At 38.1% G+C, this 19345-nt stretch overlaps 1 protein-coding gene across 1 annotated transcript in view; it reads right to left on the reverse strand.

Annotated features, from left to right (window-relative positions):
- Window positions 1–19345, reverse strand: part of crfb2 (cytokine receptor family member b2) — a 40236-nt gene extending 20891 nt beyond the window's left edge. The window contains exons 1-3 of the mRNA XM_058786556.1: window positions 18678–19345; window positions 16906–17038; window positions 13745–13917 (exon numbers count right to left, since the gene is read on the reverse strand). Coding sequence (XP_058642539.1) covers window positions 13745–13917; window positions 16906–17038; window positions 18678–18726 — 355 coding nt within the window. The 5' untranslated portion in view covers window positions 18727–19345. The remainder of the gene's footprint in view (window positions 1–13744; window positions 13918–16905; window positions 17039–18677) is intronic.

Consider the following 19345-nt stretch of genomic DNA (forward strand, 5'->3'; position numbering starts at 1 on the left):
GGCATCGCCTGTGGTTGTTGTACCCAAAAAGGTTGGATTGGGTTTCTGCAGGATTTTTAAGCTCAAATTTAAGACTTTTTAAGACCTTTTTAAGACCTGCACAAATAAAATTAATACCATATGAGCAGGGTAGGGCAATGTCTATGGTAAACTATTAAACTGTAAAATGACTGTAAAAAGCATGATTTACAGTTCAGATATAAGTGTTCAGGAAAACAAAACGTTTTATAAAATGATACACTTCACATTTCAGCCTTTAAACCATTTTTTAAGAAAATGGATGAGTCAAAAATATTAATTACATAAATTTAAACAAGTATTAGCAATAAATTATTATATGAATTAAATAACATACAAACACATTTTACTGTTTAGATTTTTATAATGAATTATCTTCTTATTGACCCACCAGTTCACATTTACAGCTCTGCGTGTTTGCAAGGTAAAAACATGGGTCGATTTTCACATTGGTCTGAACAAAAACCTAATGTTCCTGCAATACGGAGGCTGCAGTTCTAGGACCCTATTTTTGGGACAGCTATCTACTCCAACAGAGGAGACCTGATTCAAACATTAAACAAACAAACAGATGCAAAGACTAGATCCATGGAAACTATTCATTTTTTATCTTTCCATCTTATTTTTAATGTAAGAGCTAGCTCCCCCATTTGAGGGGGAGTCAGCAATCTCCATTTAGCCTTTTTAGCTGTGCAAAACAGTTCATTGTGATGCTGGTTGTAGTAAATTAGTATTTGTATTCAAATTATTTTACATTTATTGAAGTACTAATAATCACACCAATTTGTACCGCAAGTGTTTTACCATTTACTGCACTTTAAGTTTGTCATACATCAGACATGAAGCGCTGCGGCTAATGAACTGAAGTCTCTTACAGACACAAGTCTTTCTTTCCAAGAAAACTGAATTTAAAACCAGAATATATAGAATATATTGAAATAAATTAGGTTAAATATTTCAAGAGGGTTACCAACGGGTATGTTTAGGGTTAGGAGTTGGTTAGGACAATAATTAAGTGTATACAATTAAACAACTACGTAATTCCTTAAAAAATAATAATATACAGAATTGAATAGCAAGTGCTATAAAATAGTATGAGCCACTAATATTTGGTCATTTAGCAGATGCTTTTATCCAAAGCGACTTATAAATGAGGACAATGGAAGCAATCAAAATCAACAAAAGAGCAATGGTATGCAAGTGCTATAACAAGTCTCAGTTAGCTTAATGCAGTACACATAGCAAGGTTTTTTTGTTTTTTTAAAGAATAGAATTAGAATAGAGAGTGCTGGAGTTAGAGGGTCAAATAAAGATGGAAGAGATGTGTTTTTAGCCGATTCTTGAAGATGGCTAAGTACTCAGCTGCTGGGATTGAGTTGGGCAGGTCATTCCACCAGGAAGGAACAGTTAATGTAAAAGTCTGTGAAAGTGATTTTGTGCCTCTTTGGGATGGTACAATAAAGCGGCGTTCACTTGCAGAACGTAAGCTTCTAGAGGCACATAAGTCTGAAGTAATTAATTTAGGTAAAGGGGTGCAGAGCCAGTGGTCGTAGCTATTGGTAGCCAGTGCAAATTGATAAACAGAGGTGTGATGTTCTTCATTCTTTCTTACATTATTTTTGGCTCATTAAAAATTAATCTTGCTGCATGTTCTGGATTAATTGTAAAGGTTTGATAGAACTGGCTGGAAGACCTGACATAATACATACATACAAAAAATAAATAAATAAAATAATTAAAAATATATATATATATAGGGTCCTAGAAATCCGGTTCTGAAACTATAGCCTCTGGTATTGCATGAATACACTACTCACAACAACAGCCTTATTGAACATGCGCATTCATTCTCTGCCAGCAGGAGGCGCTTTCGAATGGTTTCCGCGGTAACAGCAGAACACAAAGCAGCGCCGGACTTTGAAACTGCTGCGCTCATATTTATTTATAGCTTTTTGAAGGTTAATTGTCACATTAAGCTGCATCGTGATTCTGGTCTGTACCCAAATTTAAGACCTCTTGAAATCATAATTAAGACTTTCTTGTACAATTTAAGACTTTTTATGACCTTAAATTTGATAAAGTAAATTTAAGACATTTTAAGACTTTTTAAGGACCCGCGGAAACCCTGGATGGAAGTTTCAGGTTGTTCATTGACTATAGAGGCTTAAATGCCAAAACACATCTTGATGCCTACCCCATGCCACAAATCCAGGAAATATTGGAATCTTTCCATGGCGCTACAGTCTTCAGTACACTGGATCTCAAAAGCGGCTATTGGCAACTTGAGATGGAAGAGGATAGTATACAGAAAACAGCATTTGTGACCTCTTCAGGCTTATTTGAATTCTTGCGGTTAACCTTTGGCCTCAAGAACTCAGCGGCCTCATTTCAGAGACTTATGGAGACTGTCTTAAGAGACCTTAAAGGCAAGTGTTGTCTGGTGTATATTGATGATGTAGTTGTGTACTCCAAAAATGAAGAGGAGCACATTTATGATCTCTCAGGTGTTCCAGTGTTTACATACTGCTGGACTTACACTTAACCTCGGAAAATGTAATTTCATGCAACGCAACATCACTTACCTAGGTCACATAATCTCAGCAGAGGGAGTTAAGACGGATCCCAACAAAGTCTCAGCCATCAACAATTTTCCCACTCCACAGTCTCTCAAAGATGTGCAGTGATGTTTGGGATTAGCTGGATGGTACCACCGTTTCATTCCACATTTCTCAACGAATGCAGCACCTTTACATGCCGTCAAGCAAAAAAAGTCCACCTGGATTTGGGAAGAGGAATGTCAACAAGCTTTCAACATCATAAAACGGGACTTGACTCAAGTGCCAGTTCTCTTACCGCCAGACTTCAATAGACCATTTCGGGTGCAAACGGACGCAAGTGAGATAGGGCTGGGTGCAATACTTACTCAAGAAAGGGAGGATGGAGAAAGAGTCATTTCATATGCATCCAGACTACTCAGAGGAGCAGAGAAGTCCTATTCAGTATCTGAAAAGGAGTGTTTAGCAGTAATTTGGGCAGTTGAAAAATGGAGACCATATCTAGAAGGGAGGACATTTGAGGTCATTACTGATCACAATGCATTAACTTGGGTATTTCAACATCCTAAGCCTTCATCGCGACTTACCCGCTGGACCATACGGCTACAAGGTTATGACTTTACCGTCAAATATCGTAAAGGCTATTGCAATGTAGTGCCTGATGTGTTATCCACGTCACCAGAACAACTAGTCTCAGACATCATTGCAGTAGTAGGAGCTACCAAGTCCAGCAACCTACCAACCAACCAACCAAGTCAAGTCAAGTTGAGCTTTATTGTCATTCCGCTACATGCGGGGCATACAGTGGAACGAAATGCCGTGCCTCACAGGACCACGGTGCTACATAAATACAGGCATACAGCAATGAAGTAAAAACAGTATAAACCTATACACAACTATCCTACTGATAGATTTGACTATAAATATGCTATATATATATAAAATAATTTTTTACCTATACATAAACTAAAAAATACAAACTATACAAACTATACGAGTGCTTCAGATAAATACTGTACATGTGCGAAGAGAACATTGTGAGTCAGCAGCTGGCTGGGGAACAGTGCAGGATGATTTGTAGTGCATGAGCATGTAAACATATGTATATTGCTGAGTATTTTTGTGGGATTTGTGTACCCACAGCAGTGTGTGTGAAAAGTGACTAGTGCACATAGAGGAGGAGAGTGAGGAGAGTGTGCTACTACAGGTGGTTTGTACAGGCCCACTCACCTGCGTGTAGCACACTTCGATTGCACAAAAAAGTTCCATAAGTTTCAGATGGGCCATGTTTCAGGAGGTAGGGGGTTTGTATGGGGGTTCAGAGAGGGGCGGGGTGATTTGAGTTCAGGGCTCTCACAGCCTGGGGGAAAAAGCTGTTGAGCAGTCTGGCAGAGCGGGCTCTGATGCTGCGGTACCGTCTTCCTGATGGTAGGAGCTGGAAGAGACTGTGGGAGGGGTGTGAGGAGTCCTTCACGATACTGTTGGCTTTGCTGGAGCATCGTGTAAGGAAAATGTCCAGGATGGAGGGGAGAGGGGCACCGATGATCCTTGCAGCTGTGTTCACTGTCATATTGTCATATGTCCACTGTCAACCAGTGGACATATTTAGTATATCTGCCGCACAGCAAAAGGACCCAGAGATCCAGGAGCTTATCTTAAAGGTAAAATCACAGATGTCCCAAGACATTTCTTGTGTACATTACATGATTGATAATGGTATTTTGTTCCAGAGCATACCAGACAGACAAACAGGTCAGAAACTGCAACTTATCATTCCCTCAGATCTACGCAAAGAATTTTTGCATTATGCCCATGACGATCCTATGAGTGGACATTTGGGCAGAATCAAAACACTACTCAGACTACTGGACACGGTGTACTGGCCAAGTGTAAGATCTGATGTGTGGAAGCATTGCAAAGAATGTATCACTTGCCAACAATACAAACCATCCGTGAGCTATTATTGTGAGTTATTCGGTCACCTTCAATCCACACCCATTGTTGAACCAGGTCATACAGGTGCTGGTCATATAATTAGAATATCATCAAAAAGTTGATTTATTTCACTAATTCCATTCAAAAAGTGAAACTTGTATATTATATTCATTCATTACACACAGACTGATATATTTCAAATGTTTATTTATTTTAATTTTGATGATTAGAGCTTACAGCTCATGAAAGTCAAAAATCAGTATCTCAAAATATTAGAATATTTACATTTGAGTTTGAATAAATGACCATCCCTACAGTATAAATTCTGGGTATCTCTTGTTCTTTGAAACCACAATAATGGGGAAGACTGCTGACTTGGCAATGATCCAGAAGATGAACACTGACACCCTCCACAAAGAGGGTAAGTCACAGAAGGTCATTACTGAAAGGTGTGGCTGTTTACAGAGTGCTGTATCAAAGCATATTAAATGCAAAGTTGACTGGAAGGAAGAATCTGGGTAGGAAAAGATGCACAAGCAACAGGGATGACCGCAAGCTTGAGAATACAGTCAAGCAAAGCCGATTCAAACACTTGGGAGAGCTTTACAAGGAGAGAACTGAAGCTGGAGTCAGTGCATCAAGAGTCACCACGCTCAGACGTCTTCAGGAAAAGGGCTACCAAGCCACTTCTGAACCAGAGATAACGTCAGAAGCATCTTAACTGGGCTGTGGAGAAAAAGAACTGGACTGTTGTTCAGTGGTCCAAAGTCCTCTTTCCAGATGAAAGTAAATTTTACATTTCATTTGGAAATCAAGGTCCCAGAGTCTGAAGGAAGAGTGGAGAGGCACAGAATCCATGTTGCTTGAAGTCCTTGATGATTTGGGCTGCCATGTCATCTGCTGGTGTTGGTCCACTGTGTTTTCTGATGTCCACAGTCAACGCAACCATCTACCAGGAAATTTTAGAGCACTTCATGCTTCCTTCTGTTGACAAGCTTTATGGAGATGCTGATTTCATTTTCCAGCAGGACTTGGCACCTGCCCACACTGCCAAAGATACCAAAAGCTGGTTCAATGACCATAGTGTTACTGTGCTTGATTGGCCAGCAAACTCGCCTGACCTGAACCCCATAGAGAATCTATGGGGTATTGTCAAGAGGAAGATGAGAGACACCAGACCCAACAATGCAGATGTGCTGAAGGTCACTATCAGAGCAACCTGGGCTCTCATAACACCTGAGCAGTGCCACAGACTGATCGACTCCATGCCACACCGCATTGCTGCAGTAATTCAGGCAAAAGGAGCCCCAACTAAGTATTGAGTGCTGTACATGCTCATACTTTTCATTTTCATACTTTTCAGTTGGCCAAGATTTTTACAAATCCTTTTTTTGTATTGGTCTTAAGTAATATTCTAATATTTTGAGATACTGATTTTTGACTTTCATGAGCTGTAAGCTCTAATCATCAAAATTAAAAGAAATAAACATTTGAAATATATCAGTCTGTGTGTAATGAATGAATATAATATACAAGTTTCACTTTTTGAATGGATTAGTGAAATAAATCAACTTTTTGATGATATTCTAATTATATGACCAGCACCTGTATGATTGGAGTAGACCTCATGGGGCCATTTCCAAAGAGCGTTAGACAGAATGAACACCTCTTAGTCGTGGTTGACTACTGCTCTAAATGGGTGGAGTTGTTCCCATTGAGGAAGGCTAAGGCACCACGAATTGCCCAGATCCTGATCGAGGAGATTTTTATAAGATGGGGCACTCCTGCCTACCTTGTTTCTGACAGAGAGGCTCAGTTGACTTCCAGTTTGCTTAGCCAAGTATGCAAGCAATGGGGAGTTGTACAAAAGCTCACAACAGCCTATCATCCACAAACTAACCTCACCGAATGCATCAACCAGACTTGACAACCGGACATGGTAATAGTTGCTCAGTGTGTTAATAAATGCTTTATTAACACATTCCTGCTGTAATTCATGATTGAGTCAGGTAGTTATAAAACATTTAGTAGTTGCCAGTCATCTATTTTTGTGAGCTCATCTAAAGTGAGGACTATTTATACCTTGCATTTACAAAGGAGATTTAAAGGCTCATTTATCTTCCAAACAGAAAAGTTTGATGTCATATGATGTTGCTAAAAAGAACATTATTTGGTGTAATGCAATATGTTTATGTGGTTTAAGGTTCAAAAAACACATTTTCCACATACTGTAAATTATTGTTGCTCCTCTAAGTCCCACCTTTCTGAAACGCGCTGATTTTTACAAAGCTCATCGTTCTGAGAAGCAAGGCATGCTGATTGACCAGCTATCCAGTGCATTGTGATTGGCTGAATACCTCAAGCGTGAGACGGAAATGTTACGCCCCTTACTGTATTGTGATGCGCGACAACACAAAATCAATAAAACCCATTAAAAACCAGGCATTTGTTGCATCCAGTGAGGACATACAGTAATTACTGATTATAATGACTTATAGTGTCTTTTTATGCGTTGCATCGTGCCGCGTAAACATTACCATGTCTGCATTTGTGATCGGAGAAACGACAAACAAGCACTAACGTTACTCTACACAGCTCAAAACTCGCGTTTGAATAGTCAATGGCAAATAATATGAAAACGTACGGTAACACTTTATTTTAGGGTCTCTTAACTAGTTGCTTATTAGCATGCATATTACTAGAATATTAGCCATTTATTAGTAGTAATTAAGCACTTATTAATAATGAATAAAACACAAATATAACAAATACATTAAATTATAAATTAAAATGTCCCATCGGGACAAGACCATGGGAATCAGATAAGCCCTTTACACAATCTGACATGGCTGCGGTTGGAACTGAACTGCAGGTTTCGTCTGGCTAGAGGAGAACTGGCCCCCCAACTGAGCCTGGTTTCTCCCAAGGTTTTTTTTCTTCATTCTGTCACAAAGGGAGTTTTGGTTCCTTGCCGCTGTCGCCTCTGGCTTGCTCAGTTGGGCATTGATGGTAGCCTTTGTTACTTTGGTCCCAGCTCCCTGCAGGTCATTCACTAGGTCCCCCCGTGTGGTCCTGGGATTTTTGCTCACAGTTCTTGTGATCATTTTGACCCCACGGGGTGAGATCTTGCATGGAGCCCCAGATCGAGGGAGATTATCAGTGGTCTTGTATGTCTTCCATTTTCTAATAATTGCTCCCACAGTTGATTTCTTCACACCAAGCTGCTTACCTATTGCAGATTCAGTCTTCCCAGCCTGGTGCAGGTCTACAATTTTGTTTCTGGTGTCCTTTGACAGCTCTTTGGTCTTGGCCATGGTGGAGTTTGGAGTTGGACTGTTTGAGGTTGTGGACAGGTGTCTTTTATACTGATAACGAGTTCAAACAGATGCCATTAATACAGGTAACGAGTGGAGGACAGAGGAGCCTCTTAAAGAAGTTACAGGTCTGTGAGAGCCAGAAATCTTGCTTGTTTGTAGGTGACCAAATACTTATTTTACCGAGGAATTTACCAATTAATTCTTTAAAAATCCTACAATGTGATTTTCTGGATTTTTTTTCTCATTTTGTCTCTCATAGTTGAGGTATACCTATGATGAAAATTACAGGCCTCTCTCATCTTTTTAAGTGGGAGAACTTGCACAATTGGTGGCTGACTAAATACTTTTTTGCCCCACTGTACCTGTCTATATAAGACCTTACAGCTCACAGTGCATGTCAGAGCAAATGAGAATCATGAGGTCAAAGGAACTGCCTGAAGAGCTCAGAGACAGAATTGTGGCAAGGCACAGATCTGGCCAAGGTTACAAAAAAATTTCTGCTGCACTTAAGGTTCCTAAGAGCACAGTGGCCTCCATAATCCTTAAATGGAAGACGTTTGGGACGACCAGAACCCTTCCTAGAGCTGGCTGTCCGGCCAAACTGAGCTATCGGGGGAGAAGAGCCTTGGTGAGAGAGGTAAAGAAGAACCCAAAGATCACTGTGGCTGAGCTTCAGAGATGCAGTTGGGAGATGGGAGAAAGTTGTAGAAAGTCAACCATCACTGCAGCCCTCCACCAGTCGGGGCTTTATGGCAGAGTGGCCCGACGGAAGCCTCTCCTCAGTGCAAGACACATGAAAGCCCGCGTGGAGTTTGCTAAGAAACACCTGAATAAGATTCTCTGGTCTGATGAGACCAAGATAGAACTTTTTGGCCTTAATTCTAAGCGGTATGTGTGGAGAAAACCAGGCACTGCTCATCACCTGTCCAATACAGTCCCAACAGTGAAGCATGGTGGTGGTGGCATCATGCTGTGGGGTGTTTTTCAGCTGCAAGGACAGGACGACTGGTTGCAATCGAGGGAAAGATGAATGCGGCCAAGTACAGGGATATCCTGGACGAAAACCTTCTCCAGAGTGCTCAGGACCTCAGACTGGGCCGAAGGTTTACCTTCCAACAAGACAATAACCCTAAGCACACAGCTAAAATAACGAAGGAGTGGCTTCACAACAACTCCGTGACTGTTCTTGAATGGCCCAGCCAGAGCCCTGACTTAAACCCAATTGAGCATCTCTGGAGAGACCTAAAAATGGCTGTCCACCAACGTTTACCATCCAACCTGACAGAACTGGAGAGGATCTGCAAGGAGGAATGGCTTTCCCAAAACGACTCATGGCTGTATTAGATCAAAAGGGTGCTTCTACTAAATACTGAGCAAAGGGTCTGAATACTTACGACCATGTGATATTTCAGTTTTTCTTGTTTAATAAATCTGCAAAAATGTCAACAATTCTGTGTTTTTCTGTCAATATGTGTGTACATTAATGAGGAAAAAAAATTAACAAATGATTTTAGCAAATGGCTGCAATATAAAAAAGAGTGAAAAATTTAAGGGGGTCTGAATACTTTCCGTACCCACTGTAGATCCTTGATATAAATTATTATTTTTTTCATTATTAAATATCACCGGCTAAAAAGTAACTAGTAACTAGTACTCTGAGTAGTTTTTGAGAGGAGTTCTTTGTACTTTTACTTAATTACAAGTAAAAGTACTGGTGCCAAAAGAGTACTTGAGTATTATTTCAGCAATGTAACAGTGCTTGTACCCGAGTACAAATTTTCAGTACTCTTTCCACCACTGGCAATTTAACGGATCTTATCTATGCACAAACAGCTTGTAACACTCCAAAGAGAAAGGAAAACTTGAAATTGCATCATGTGACCCCTTTAAACAAACACAACACAGATGGATACAGAACACAGAAATATTTTTTTTCAAGATGCAAAAAATGAAACTGTACAACTGTACACTGGATAAAAAAAATGAAAAAATCATCTGCAATTTCATAGAAAAAAATAAAATAAAAATTCAAGTGTACAGTTGTACAGTTTCATTTTTTCGAATCTTGAAAAAAATATTTCTGAGTTCTGTATCCCTCTGTGTTGTTTTTGTTTATTTTTTCTGTTAGGAAGATAACTGAGCCTTTAAATCTCCTTTGTAATAGGTATGCTTATAAATAAAGAACGAGGCATTTATAGCTGTATTTATAAACTGCTTACTAATGACTATTAATGTTGGGACAATGCTTTATAAAGGATGAACTGACTATTTACTAATGCTTACCTAATGATTCATAGCGTGCAGTTATTATAAAGTGTTACCGACAAAGAACGTCTTCTCACAAACCCGGTTAATTTGGAGATGGGGCAAGAAGAACCCCTTAAGAACGATGATAATTTACTTTTAATTTGTAACATATTTAGAAATAAGTTCAGCATGTGCAGGATGATGATGCATCAACTAGTGTGTTGTTATAGAAAATAAATAGAAACATTTGCTAATTTAGTTATAGTACAAAATATAAAATATTGAAAGAATGACTAATATTTTTATTATAATAATAATAATAATAATAATATTTTCTTGCTGGATCTGTCTGCTGCTTTTGATATGGTTAACCACCAGATCCTCCTGTCAACCCTATTGAGAAAGGGCATCTCAGGAACCGCACTCCAGTGGTTTGAGTCTTACCTCTCAGATATGTCCTTCAAGGTATCTTGGAGAGGTGAGGTATCCAAGTCGCAACATCTAGCTACTGGGGTGCCTCAGGGCTCAGTTCTTGGACCACTTCTCTTTTCTGTCTACATGGCATCACTAGGTTCTGTCATTCAGAAACATGGCTTTTCATATCACTGCTATGCTGATGACACTCAACTCTACCTCTCATTCCATCCTGATGATCCGACGATAGCTGCTCGCATCTCAGCATGTCTACCAGACATTTCTTGCTGGATGAAGGACCATCATCTTCAACTCAAACTAGCTAAGACAGAACTGCTTGTAGTTTCAGCAAACCCATCACTTCATCACAATTTCACCTTCCAGTTAGGCTCATCAACCATAACTCCTTCAAAAACAGCCAGAAACCTTTGAGTTGTGATTGATGATAAGCTGACTTTCTCAGACCACATTGCTAAAACTGCCTGGTCCTGCAGATTTGCATTATACAATACTAAGAAGATCAGGCCCGTTCTCTCAGAACATTCGGAACACAACTCCTTGTTCAGGCTCTTGTTCTGTCCAGACTTGACTATTGCAATGCTCTCTTGGCAGGTCTTCAAATAATCCAAAATGCCGCTGCAAGATTAATCTTTAATGAGCCAAAAAGAACGCACGTCACGCCTCTGTTCATCAATTTGCACTGGCTACCAATAGCTGCTCGCATTAAATTCAAGGCATTAATGTATGCCTACAGAACCACCACTGGCTCTGCACCCCTTTACCTAAATTCATTACTTCAGTTTTATGTGCCCTCTAGAAGCTTGCGTTCTGCAAGTGAACGACACATTATTGTGCCATCCCAAAGAGACACAAAATCACTTTCACTGACTTTTTCATTAACTGTTACCATCTGGTGGAATGACCTGCCCAACTCAATCAGAGCAGCTGAATCCTTACCTATCTTCAAGAAACGGCTAAAAACTCATCTCTTCCATCTTTATTTGACCCTCTAACTCTAGCACTCTCTATTCTAATTTTATTTTATCTATCTGTCTTCTTTTTATTTAAAAAAACAAACAAAGAAAAACACACATTTGACCCTCCATCAATTGCATATTTATTCTCTAACTGCTAGCTTTTCTTGTAAAACCAACACTAGCTTTCTTTTTTCTATTCTACTTGTTTCTTCTAAAAAATTAAATAAATTAATTAAAAAAACACTAGGTTTCTTTTTTCTATATTCTATCTACTCATTTTCTTTAAAAAAAAAAAAAAAAAACTTTTTATGTGTACTGCGTTAGGCTAACCAAGGCTTGTAATAGCACTTCCATGTTGTTGGTCTTTTGTTGGTTTTGATTGCTTCTAATGTCCTCATTTGTAAGTTGCTTTGGATAAAAGCGTCTGCTAAATGACTAAATGTAAATGTAATATTTATATATTTTTAAAGTCTCATTGATTTAAAATACTAAACTATTCTATTTAAAATGTTATATTGACATTTTCATTGAATAATTGAGTAACTGATGACAGATAACACAGAATCCCAGTAAAAGAGACTCATCTGAAAGGTAAAATTATTCTAAGACTTACATACAGGCATATGAATATGATAGACTATTCATATGAATATCGAAGACGATAATTATTATTATTATTATTATTATTATTATTATCAAGCTAGTAATACTATTTAATTAATATTAGGGCTTATTTGTTGCATTATATTTCTTTTTCCGCGTTTTTAGTGTTGCACATTATTATAACCAATCACACGATTATGCTGAGTTTATGAATGCAATGGCCAATCAGAGGCGTTCAGATGTGCCATCGCTGGAACAGCGGAGTTCCGTTGTTCAGCGCGCGCTGACTGAATTCTGACTCGCGAGTTCTCTCATCATAAACAACAAAGTGAAGATGAATGTGCAATGTAAGTATAAGAGATTGATTCATCATGCAGTGTAGATTCACTGATTATAATGGGAGTGTTTTTAAAGTGCATAAACTCACGCTAGGCCGAGCTTGTGATGATGTTCTTTGGTAATGTAATGTTCTTTGCTTGTTTTCTGTAGCTGCTTTTTGAATAACTGAGGAAATTTAAGCATTATAATTAGTAACTTAGGATGTTTCTCTTAATTTGTTATCATGTTAAATACAAATTCAGTCATATTAAAAACATTAGGCTGCTTTTAGCCTTACGCTGGAGTTGGTTCACATTCCGGCAATGAAACTAAGTAAATAAATAATTAAATAAATTAGCACAATAATATAGTGTATCGGCGATCTCACAGGCTGATGACAGGACGATATGAAAATTGAGCATATCGCCCAACACTAGTCAGGTCTCCAGATCAGCACTACAGACAAATACACAAGCTACAGAGACAGATCCTCTGCGAAGACCTTGTCGACTAGAAAGCCATCGGCACAGATCTTCAGCGAAAACCACGAGAACCAGACAAGTCCTCTGCACAGACCCAAGGCCAGCTTTGATTCCCCCACCAAACGCTGGCATAATTCATCCTGATTTTCAAAGAAGAAACTGGATGAACTGTTCTGAAAGATATCAGTCCATCATCTTGTGTTACAGCCTGGATTTAAACCACATCACGTTGGTTTGTCTAGCCAAAGGAGAACCAGCCCCAAACTGAGCCTGGTTTCTCCCAAGGTTTTTTACTCCTCCCATTTCTTTCACTAGTGGAACTTGGGTTTCTTGCCACTGTCGCCGGCTTGCTTAGTTGGGGACACCTGATGTTTGGTAATATTATTGACTTGACTACACAGACACTATTGGATGAGAACTGAACTAAGCTGAGCAGGGGTACGTTTCTCAAAAGCAACTATAGTCGCAAGTTCCATAATTACCAATAGAGTTCAAAGGAGCTTGCGACAATAGTAAGCTAACGATGCTTTTGGAAAACGCACCCCAGTTATTGAGTCAAACTGAATCAACAATGAACTGATTTCAACTGAATAATGACTATTGTTTACCATTGTCTATCAAAGCTATTGGCTTTGAAACAAACTGTATTATATAAAGAGCTACATAAATAAAGATGCCTTGACTAGACTTGATGTATAAGAGCTGTATAATTTACTCCCCAACAAGTATTACAGAAGCTTTGCATTAATCCAAGATAGGATTGTCGACACAAAAGCTGCAACGCGCCGTAACCATGGGGCATGTTTTGTGGTTCATGTAGGCTTATAAATAAAAATAATCCAAATAAAAAAAATCACATGAAACTGTCTCTCTCTTACTGTTATAAATGGGTTTGAATGGGTCGCAGAAGGAAGATGGTGAGGTGCGGTTGCCCAGAGCAGCAGACACACTGACGTAATAGGTGTCCTCCACATCAGAAAAGGCTTCTGTGAGATTGCATTGCAGAGGGAATGCCACCTTATCACACTCCTTCACCACCACCTCCCCACCACTGTCAACACAAAAAAGAATCAGAATTAGAATAAGCATCCATCTGAGCTTGACAGAGGGCAAATCATCTAAACTGAGCCAAATCCTTACATTAACGTTTTACCAGTTTACACGAATTTAAAATTGAACTGAACTTGTATTTCCAACGTGCTCTGATGGGTTTTCATATGTATTTTTATGTAAAGTGTGGAACTACTAAACATTTAGGCCCTACTTATGTCTGCATAGACACTGAAATGTACAATAGTGACATCTAAACATAATATTGATGTATTGACAGCATCTAAAATGTAAATGAATTTCGTATGAGCAACTTTACAGAATAGGCTACATGAATACTGAAATTGTTTCATTATTTTGATTATACTGTATTCAGTTGTCATATAAATGGCATTGTTTTCTATTGCATTTATTAAACGTAGTTCACTCCTTTACTTAATATGAAATTATAACATTTCGTTCTATTCTGTGTGACTTCTGTGTGCTGCCAACTCCTTTCGAAGGATTAAGCTACTACTCTTTAAAACCTTAAAATGAATAATATTTCTGTAACCGTTTAACCATTACTTATAATGTAGTTTTCATTTTGTTTGCTGTGGGACACAAAAGGCATGCTGTGACTGACAATAGAACCATAAAGTACACAACATAAAAATCACAAAAGTAATCAGTTTTGTTCACTATAATCCAAATATTTAGAATCCAAAAGATTGCAGAGGATGAGACCCAAAATCCGTGCTCGTTACAAATTCAATAACTGCCAAATCAAGAAGCTTTATGAAAGGTTTTACAGCATTAATATCAAAACGCTCACTGGCTCTCGCCTGCTTCGTCACACACTGTGATGTGCGTTTAAATAAAGTGTGCCTCACACATCCTGAAAAGTGAAGCCAAAACATTTTTGCTGCAGTACAGGTCATAAACTCCGCCCTCTCTATGCAGGCCTAAGTGATGGACCTGTGCTAAAGTAAACAATCAAATTACACTTCAGTTTCAGTCACTTTAGGTCATTCACACTGATGTATGTTCAATGTATGCTCAAGTATATTTCAAACGATTAAGAACTTAAATTTTGCTCTGTTACTCACACAAAACTAATGTATCCTATCAGAAAGTACTGCGACCACAACACATCGTCGTTTGGACTGCTTTTGGTGTAGCTCTTCTGGCATTGTAGCAATACATAAATTATTGTAATTTAATATGTCTGTCATGTTTAACTTTATGTTGTACATATTTCTTTTTTTTTTTTTTAAACAGTTTTGGTTAGGTTTAAAGGTAGAAGTAGGAATAGCCTCTCAACGTATCTTTATAATGCTGTATCGTTTCTAAAATCCTGTATATTTCTATCTATTCCATTATAATGGTCATATAATTAGAATATCATCAAAAAGTTGATTTATTTCACTAATTCCATTCAAAAAGTGAAACTTGTATATTATATTCATTCATTACACACAGACTGATATATTTCAAATGTTTATTTATTTTAATTTTGATGATTAGAGCTTACAGCTCATGAAAGTCAAAAATCAGTATCTCAAAATATTAGAATATTACTTAAGACCAATACAAAGAAAGGATTTTTAGAAATCTTGGCTAACTGAAAAGTATGAAAATGAAAAGTATGAGCATGTACAGCACTCAATACTTAGTTGGGGCTCCTTTTGCCTGAATTACTGCAGGCATTGCGGCGTGGCATGGAGTCGATCAGTCTGTGGCACTGCTCAGGTGTTATGAGAGCCCAGGTTGCTCTGATAGTGGCCTTCAGCTCATCTGCATTGTTGGGTCTGGTGTCTCTCATCTTCCTCTTGACAATACCCCACAGATTCTCTATGGGGTTCAGGTCAGGCGAGTTTGCTGGCCAATCAAGCACAGTAACACTATGGTCATTGAACCAGCTTTTGGTACCTTTGGCAGTGTGGGCAGGTGCCAAGTCCTGCTGGAAAATGAAATCAGCATCTCCATAAAGCTTGTCAACAGAAGGAAGCATGAAGTGCTCTAAAATTTCCTGGTAGATGGCTGCGTTGACTGTGGACTTCAGAAAACACAGTGGACCAACACCAGCAGATGACATGGCAGCCCAAATCATCACTGACTGTGGAAACTTCACACTGGACTTCAAGCAACATGGATTCTGTGCCTCTCCACTCTTCCTTCAGACTCTGGGACCTTGATTTCCAAATGAAATGTAAAATTTACTTTCATCTGAAAAGAGGACTTTGGACCACTGAGCAACAGTCCAGTTCTTTTTCTCCACAGCCCAGTTAAGATGCTTCTGACGTTGTCTCTGGTTCAGAAGTGGTTTGGTAGCCCTTTTCCTGAAGATGTCTGAGCGTGGTGACTCTTGATGCACTGACTCCAGCTTCAGTTCTCTCCTTGTGAAGCTCTCCCAAGTGTTTGAATCGGCTTTGCTTGACTGTATTCTCAAGCTTGCGGTCATCCCTGTTGCTTGTGCATCTTTTCCTACCCAGATTCTTCCTTCCAGTCAACTTTGCATTTAATATGCTTTGATACAGCACTCTGTAAACAGCCACACCTTTCAGTAATGACCTTCTGTGACTTACCCTCTTTGTGGAGGGTGTCAATGTTTGTCTTCTGGATCATTGCCAAGTCAGCAGTCTTCCCCATTATTGTGGTTTCAAAGAACAAGAGATACCTAGAATTTATACTGTAGGGATGGTCATTTATTCAAACTCAAATGTAAATATTCTAATATTTTGAGATACTGATTTTTGACTTTCATGAGCTGTAAGCTCTAATCATCAAAATTAAAATAAATAAACATTTGAAATATATCAGTCTGTGTGTAATGAATGAATATAATATACAAGTTTCACTTTTTGAATGGAATTAGTGAAATAAATCAACTTTTTGATGATATTCTAATTATATGACCAGCACCTGTATATTACATATTCCAATTAGTAAACAAATTACTTATTTCTGTGCTCTATTTTGCCATGTGTGAAAACAGTACATCACATACTTGAGTGCATGCACGCTGACTGTATAGTGGACACCATCAGGAGAGCCTGGCCCCATTTTCCAGGACAACAAGTGGACAAAGTATTGTGAAGACAGGACCAGATGTACAGGGGCAGGTAAGTCCATGCACAATCCTTAAGAGGTGAAAATGAAAACATTTAGATACACTTAAGAAATACAGTAAAAAATTTTATTCATTTTTTAGAGCAGCCTAATACCATCCAAATGTTTTTCACCTTTATTGCAACACAGAGCTCTATAAACCAATGTATGTCAAAGGCCATTGTAATGGGCGTAATGCCTTTAAGAGGATGTGATTACATTGTGATTAGGGAGGTAGTTCATCACACTTGATGGTTTTTGTGAGTTCACATTTCCCAGTGATAATAAAGTGTTACAAAATTGGTTAAAAAGATGGTTGGGTCCAGGTCAGTTCATTAATCTATGCCTACGGAAATGAAGCTTGAACACATATTTACATAATGAGGAGAGTGACAAGAAGAGATTTGATATTGTGTAAAATACAAGGAGTATTTCTTGTGATTCACGAGTGAGCCTGTTTCTATCAAAGAGTACAACGTCCTGGTGAAAAGGAGAAGACTGGAACCCCGTGACTTCGGTAACAGAGATGAACACATACAGGATCGAATAGTCATGGGTACACTTGATTAAGATCTGTCACGCAGACTGCAATTAATGTCTGATCTTATGTTGATCTTATGATATCAAACTCTTCATAGAGTCTGCAAGTCTGAGGAGGCAGCTCTTCAAGTTCACCAGCAGGGGAGACGTGTGCTTCAGAACAGGACATTTTCAATTTATGATGAACATAAAGCCTGTCTTCAACATAACTTGACGATACGTTTTGTTCTACAACATAAACTGCACACCCCAAACTGTCTTATCTAGTTACTTATTGGGAACGTACGTTTTCAAAAATAAACATAACCGCTTTAAAATTTCAGTAAGGGTGCGTGCAGTTTATGTTGTTAATGAAACAATCAATTTCATCTTGATTGTTTCATTTTAATTCTGTTCTGGTGGCATACTGAGCCGAAATTATGAAAATTGTGTCAGTGTCCAAATATATATGGACCTAACTGTATATATTTGGACACTGACACAAATGTAATAATTCCGGCTCTGTATCCCACCAGAACAGAATTAAAAATAAAACAATCAAGATTAAATTGAAGTGCAGACTTCAAGCTTTAATTCAAGGGGTTAAACAAAAATATAACATAAAATGCTTTTATACACAACCATTTTATACACAGTACCCCCATTTTCAGGGGCTCAAATGTAATTGGACAAATAAATATAATTATAAATAATTTTTAATATTTTGTTGAAAACAATTACACATGATATATTTGCATTGAATCAAAATAAAGAAGAATAGCTTATTTCACCACTTAGCATTACCAAAACTTTGGAACATTTCAACATTTCTTATACTTTAAGATGTCAACCCAAATAATGTTGGTTGTATTAAATAAATGGTTTATTTGTGGTAAAAAAATATAAAATAATAATAAAAAAAATAGACAATTTTCAAACAAAAATAGCACACACATTCACAGAATAATAAAAATTCAGCTAGGAAAGTTTTGTTTTGCGAGTTTGTTGATTTGCCATGGAAAACCCCTTTTACATTTTACATTGTGTGCCTCATGTCACAATAAACTATAGCCCAAATTACACTTATCTACACAAACACTTATCAACAAGTTTTAAACAGAAGAGCAAATATAAATGTAATTGCATACTTACCTAGGTGAAACAAAGCAATGGTTGTTAGTATCCTTGCTATTACATACATTTTGCAATGCTTGCGTGATATTGATCAATCAGTTGTTTCTCATCTGTTCTCCCAGAGATATCCGTGATTTATTTTTTACAAGTTCTATTCCCCTTTCTCACATGATACTTTATTAAATACTGCCACATTATATACTTTCTTTTGAAATTGCAAAAATCATTTATAGTGGATACAGACACTTTCATTTTCTTTGTTCTTCTACTATTTCCGGTTCTGTCTTCCTGTTGTTTCGAGTCTGAGCAGAGATGGTCTAAATTTCGGGAGATATTAACCTCCGCGGCTCTACCATTGGCGAAAGCGTAACGGTCAACTTGGATGTGTGCCTTACCTATCATACTAATTACAGCCTTAACGTCATTGAAGCAAAAGTCAATTACTTTTTGCGCATACCATAGAAATAAATTAACAGTGCCGTAACTTCTGATATAAAATAGCATATAGATCAATCCAACACAAATGTTAATGGCAAATAACGATGATTTGCATTAGTCTGTTGATTCATTAAATTAAATAATACGATGTTTCTTTTCCCACGAAAGCAGTTTATTTTGCCTATTCAGCGTGGTGAAGCCTCTCCTCCACTGACATCCTTTTAAAAAAAGAAACACCTCGTCTCCTC

The sequence above is a fragment of the Onychostoma macrolepis genome, chromosome 09 (genome assembly GCF_012432095.1).
Source record: "Onychostoma macrolepis isolate SWU-2019 chromosome 09, ASM1243209v1, whole genome shotgun sequence".
Lineage (NCBI taxonomy): Eukaryota > Metazoa > Chordata > Actinopteri > Cypriniformes > Cyprinidae > Onychostoma > Onychostoma macrolepis.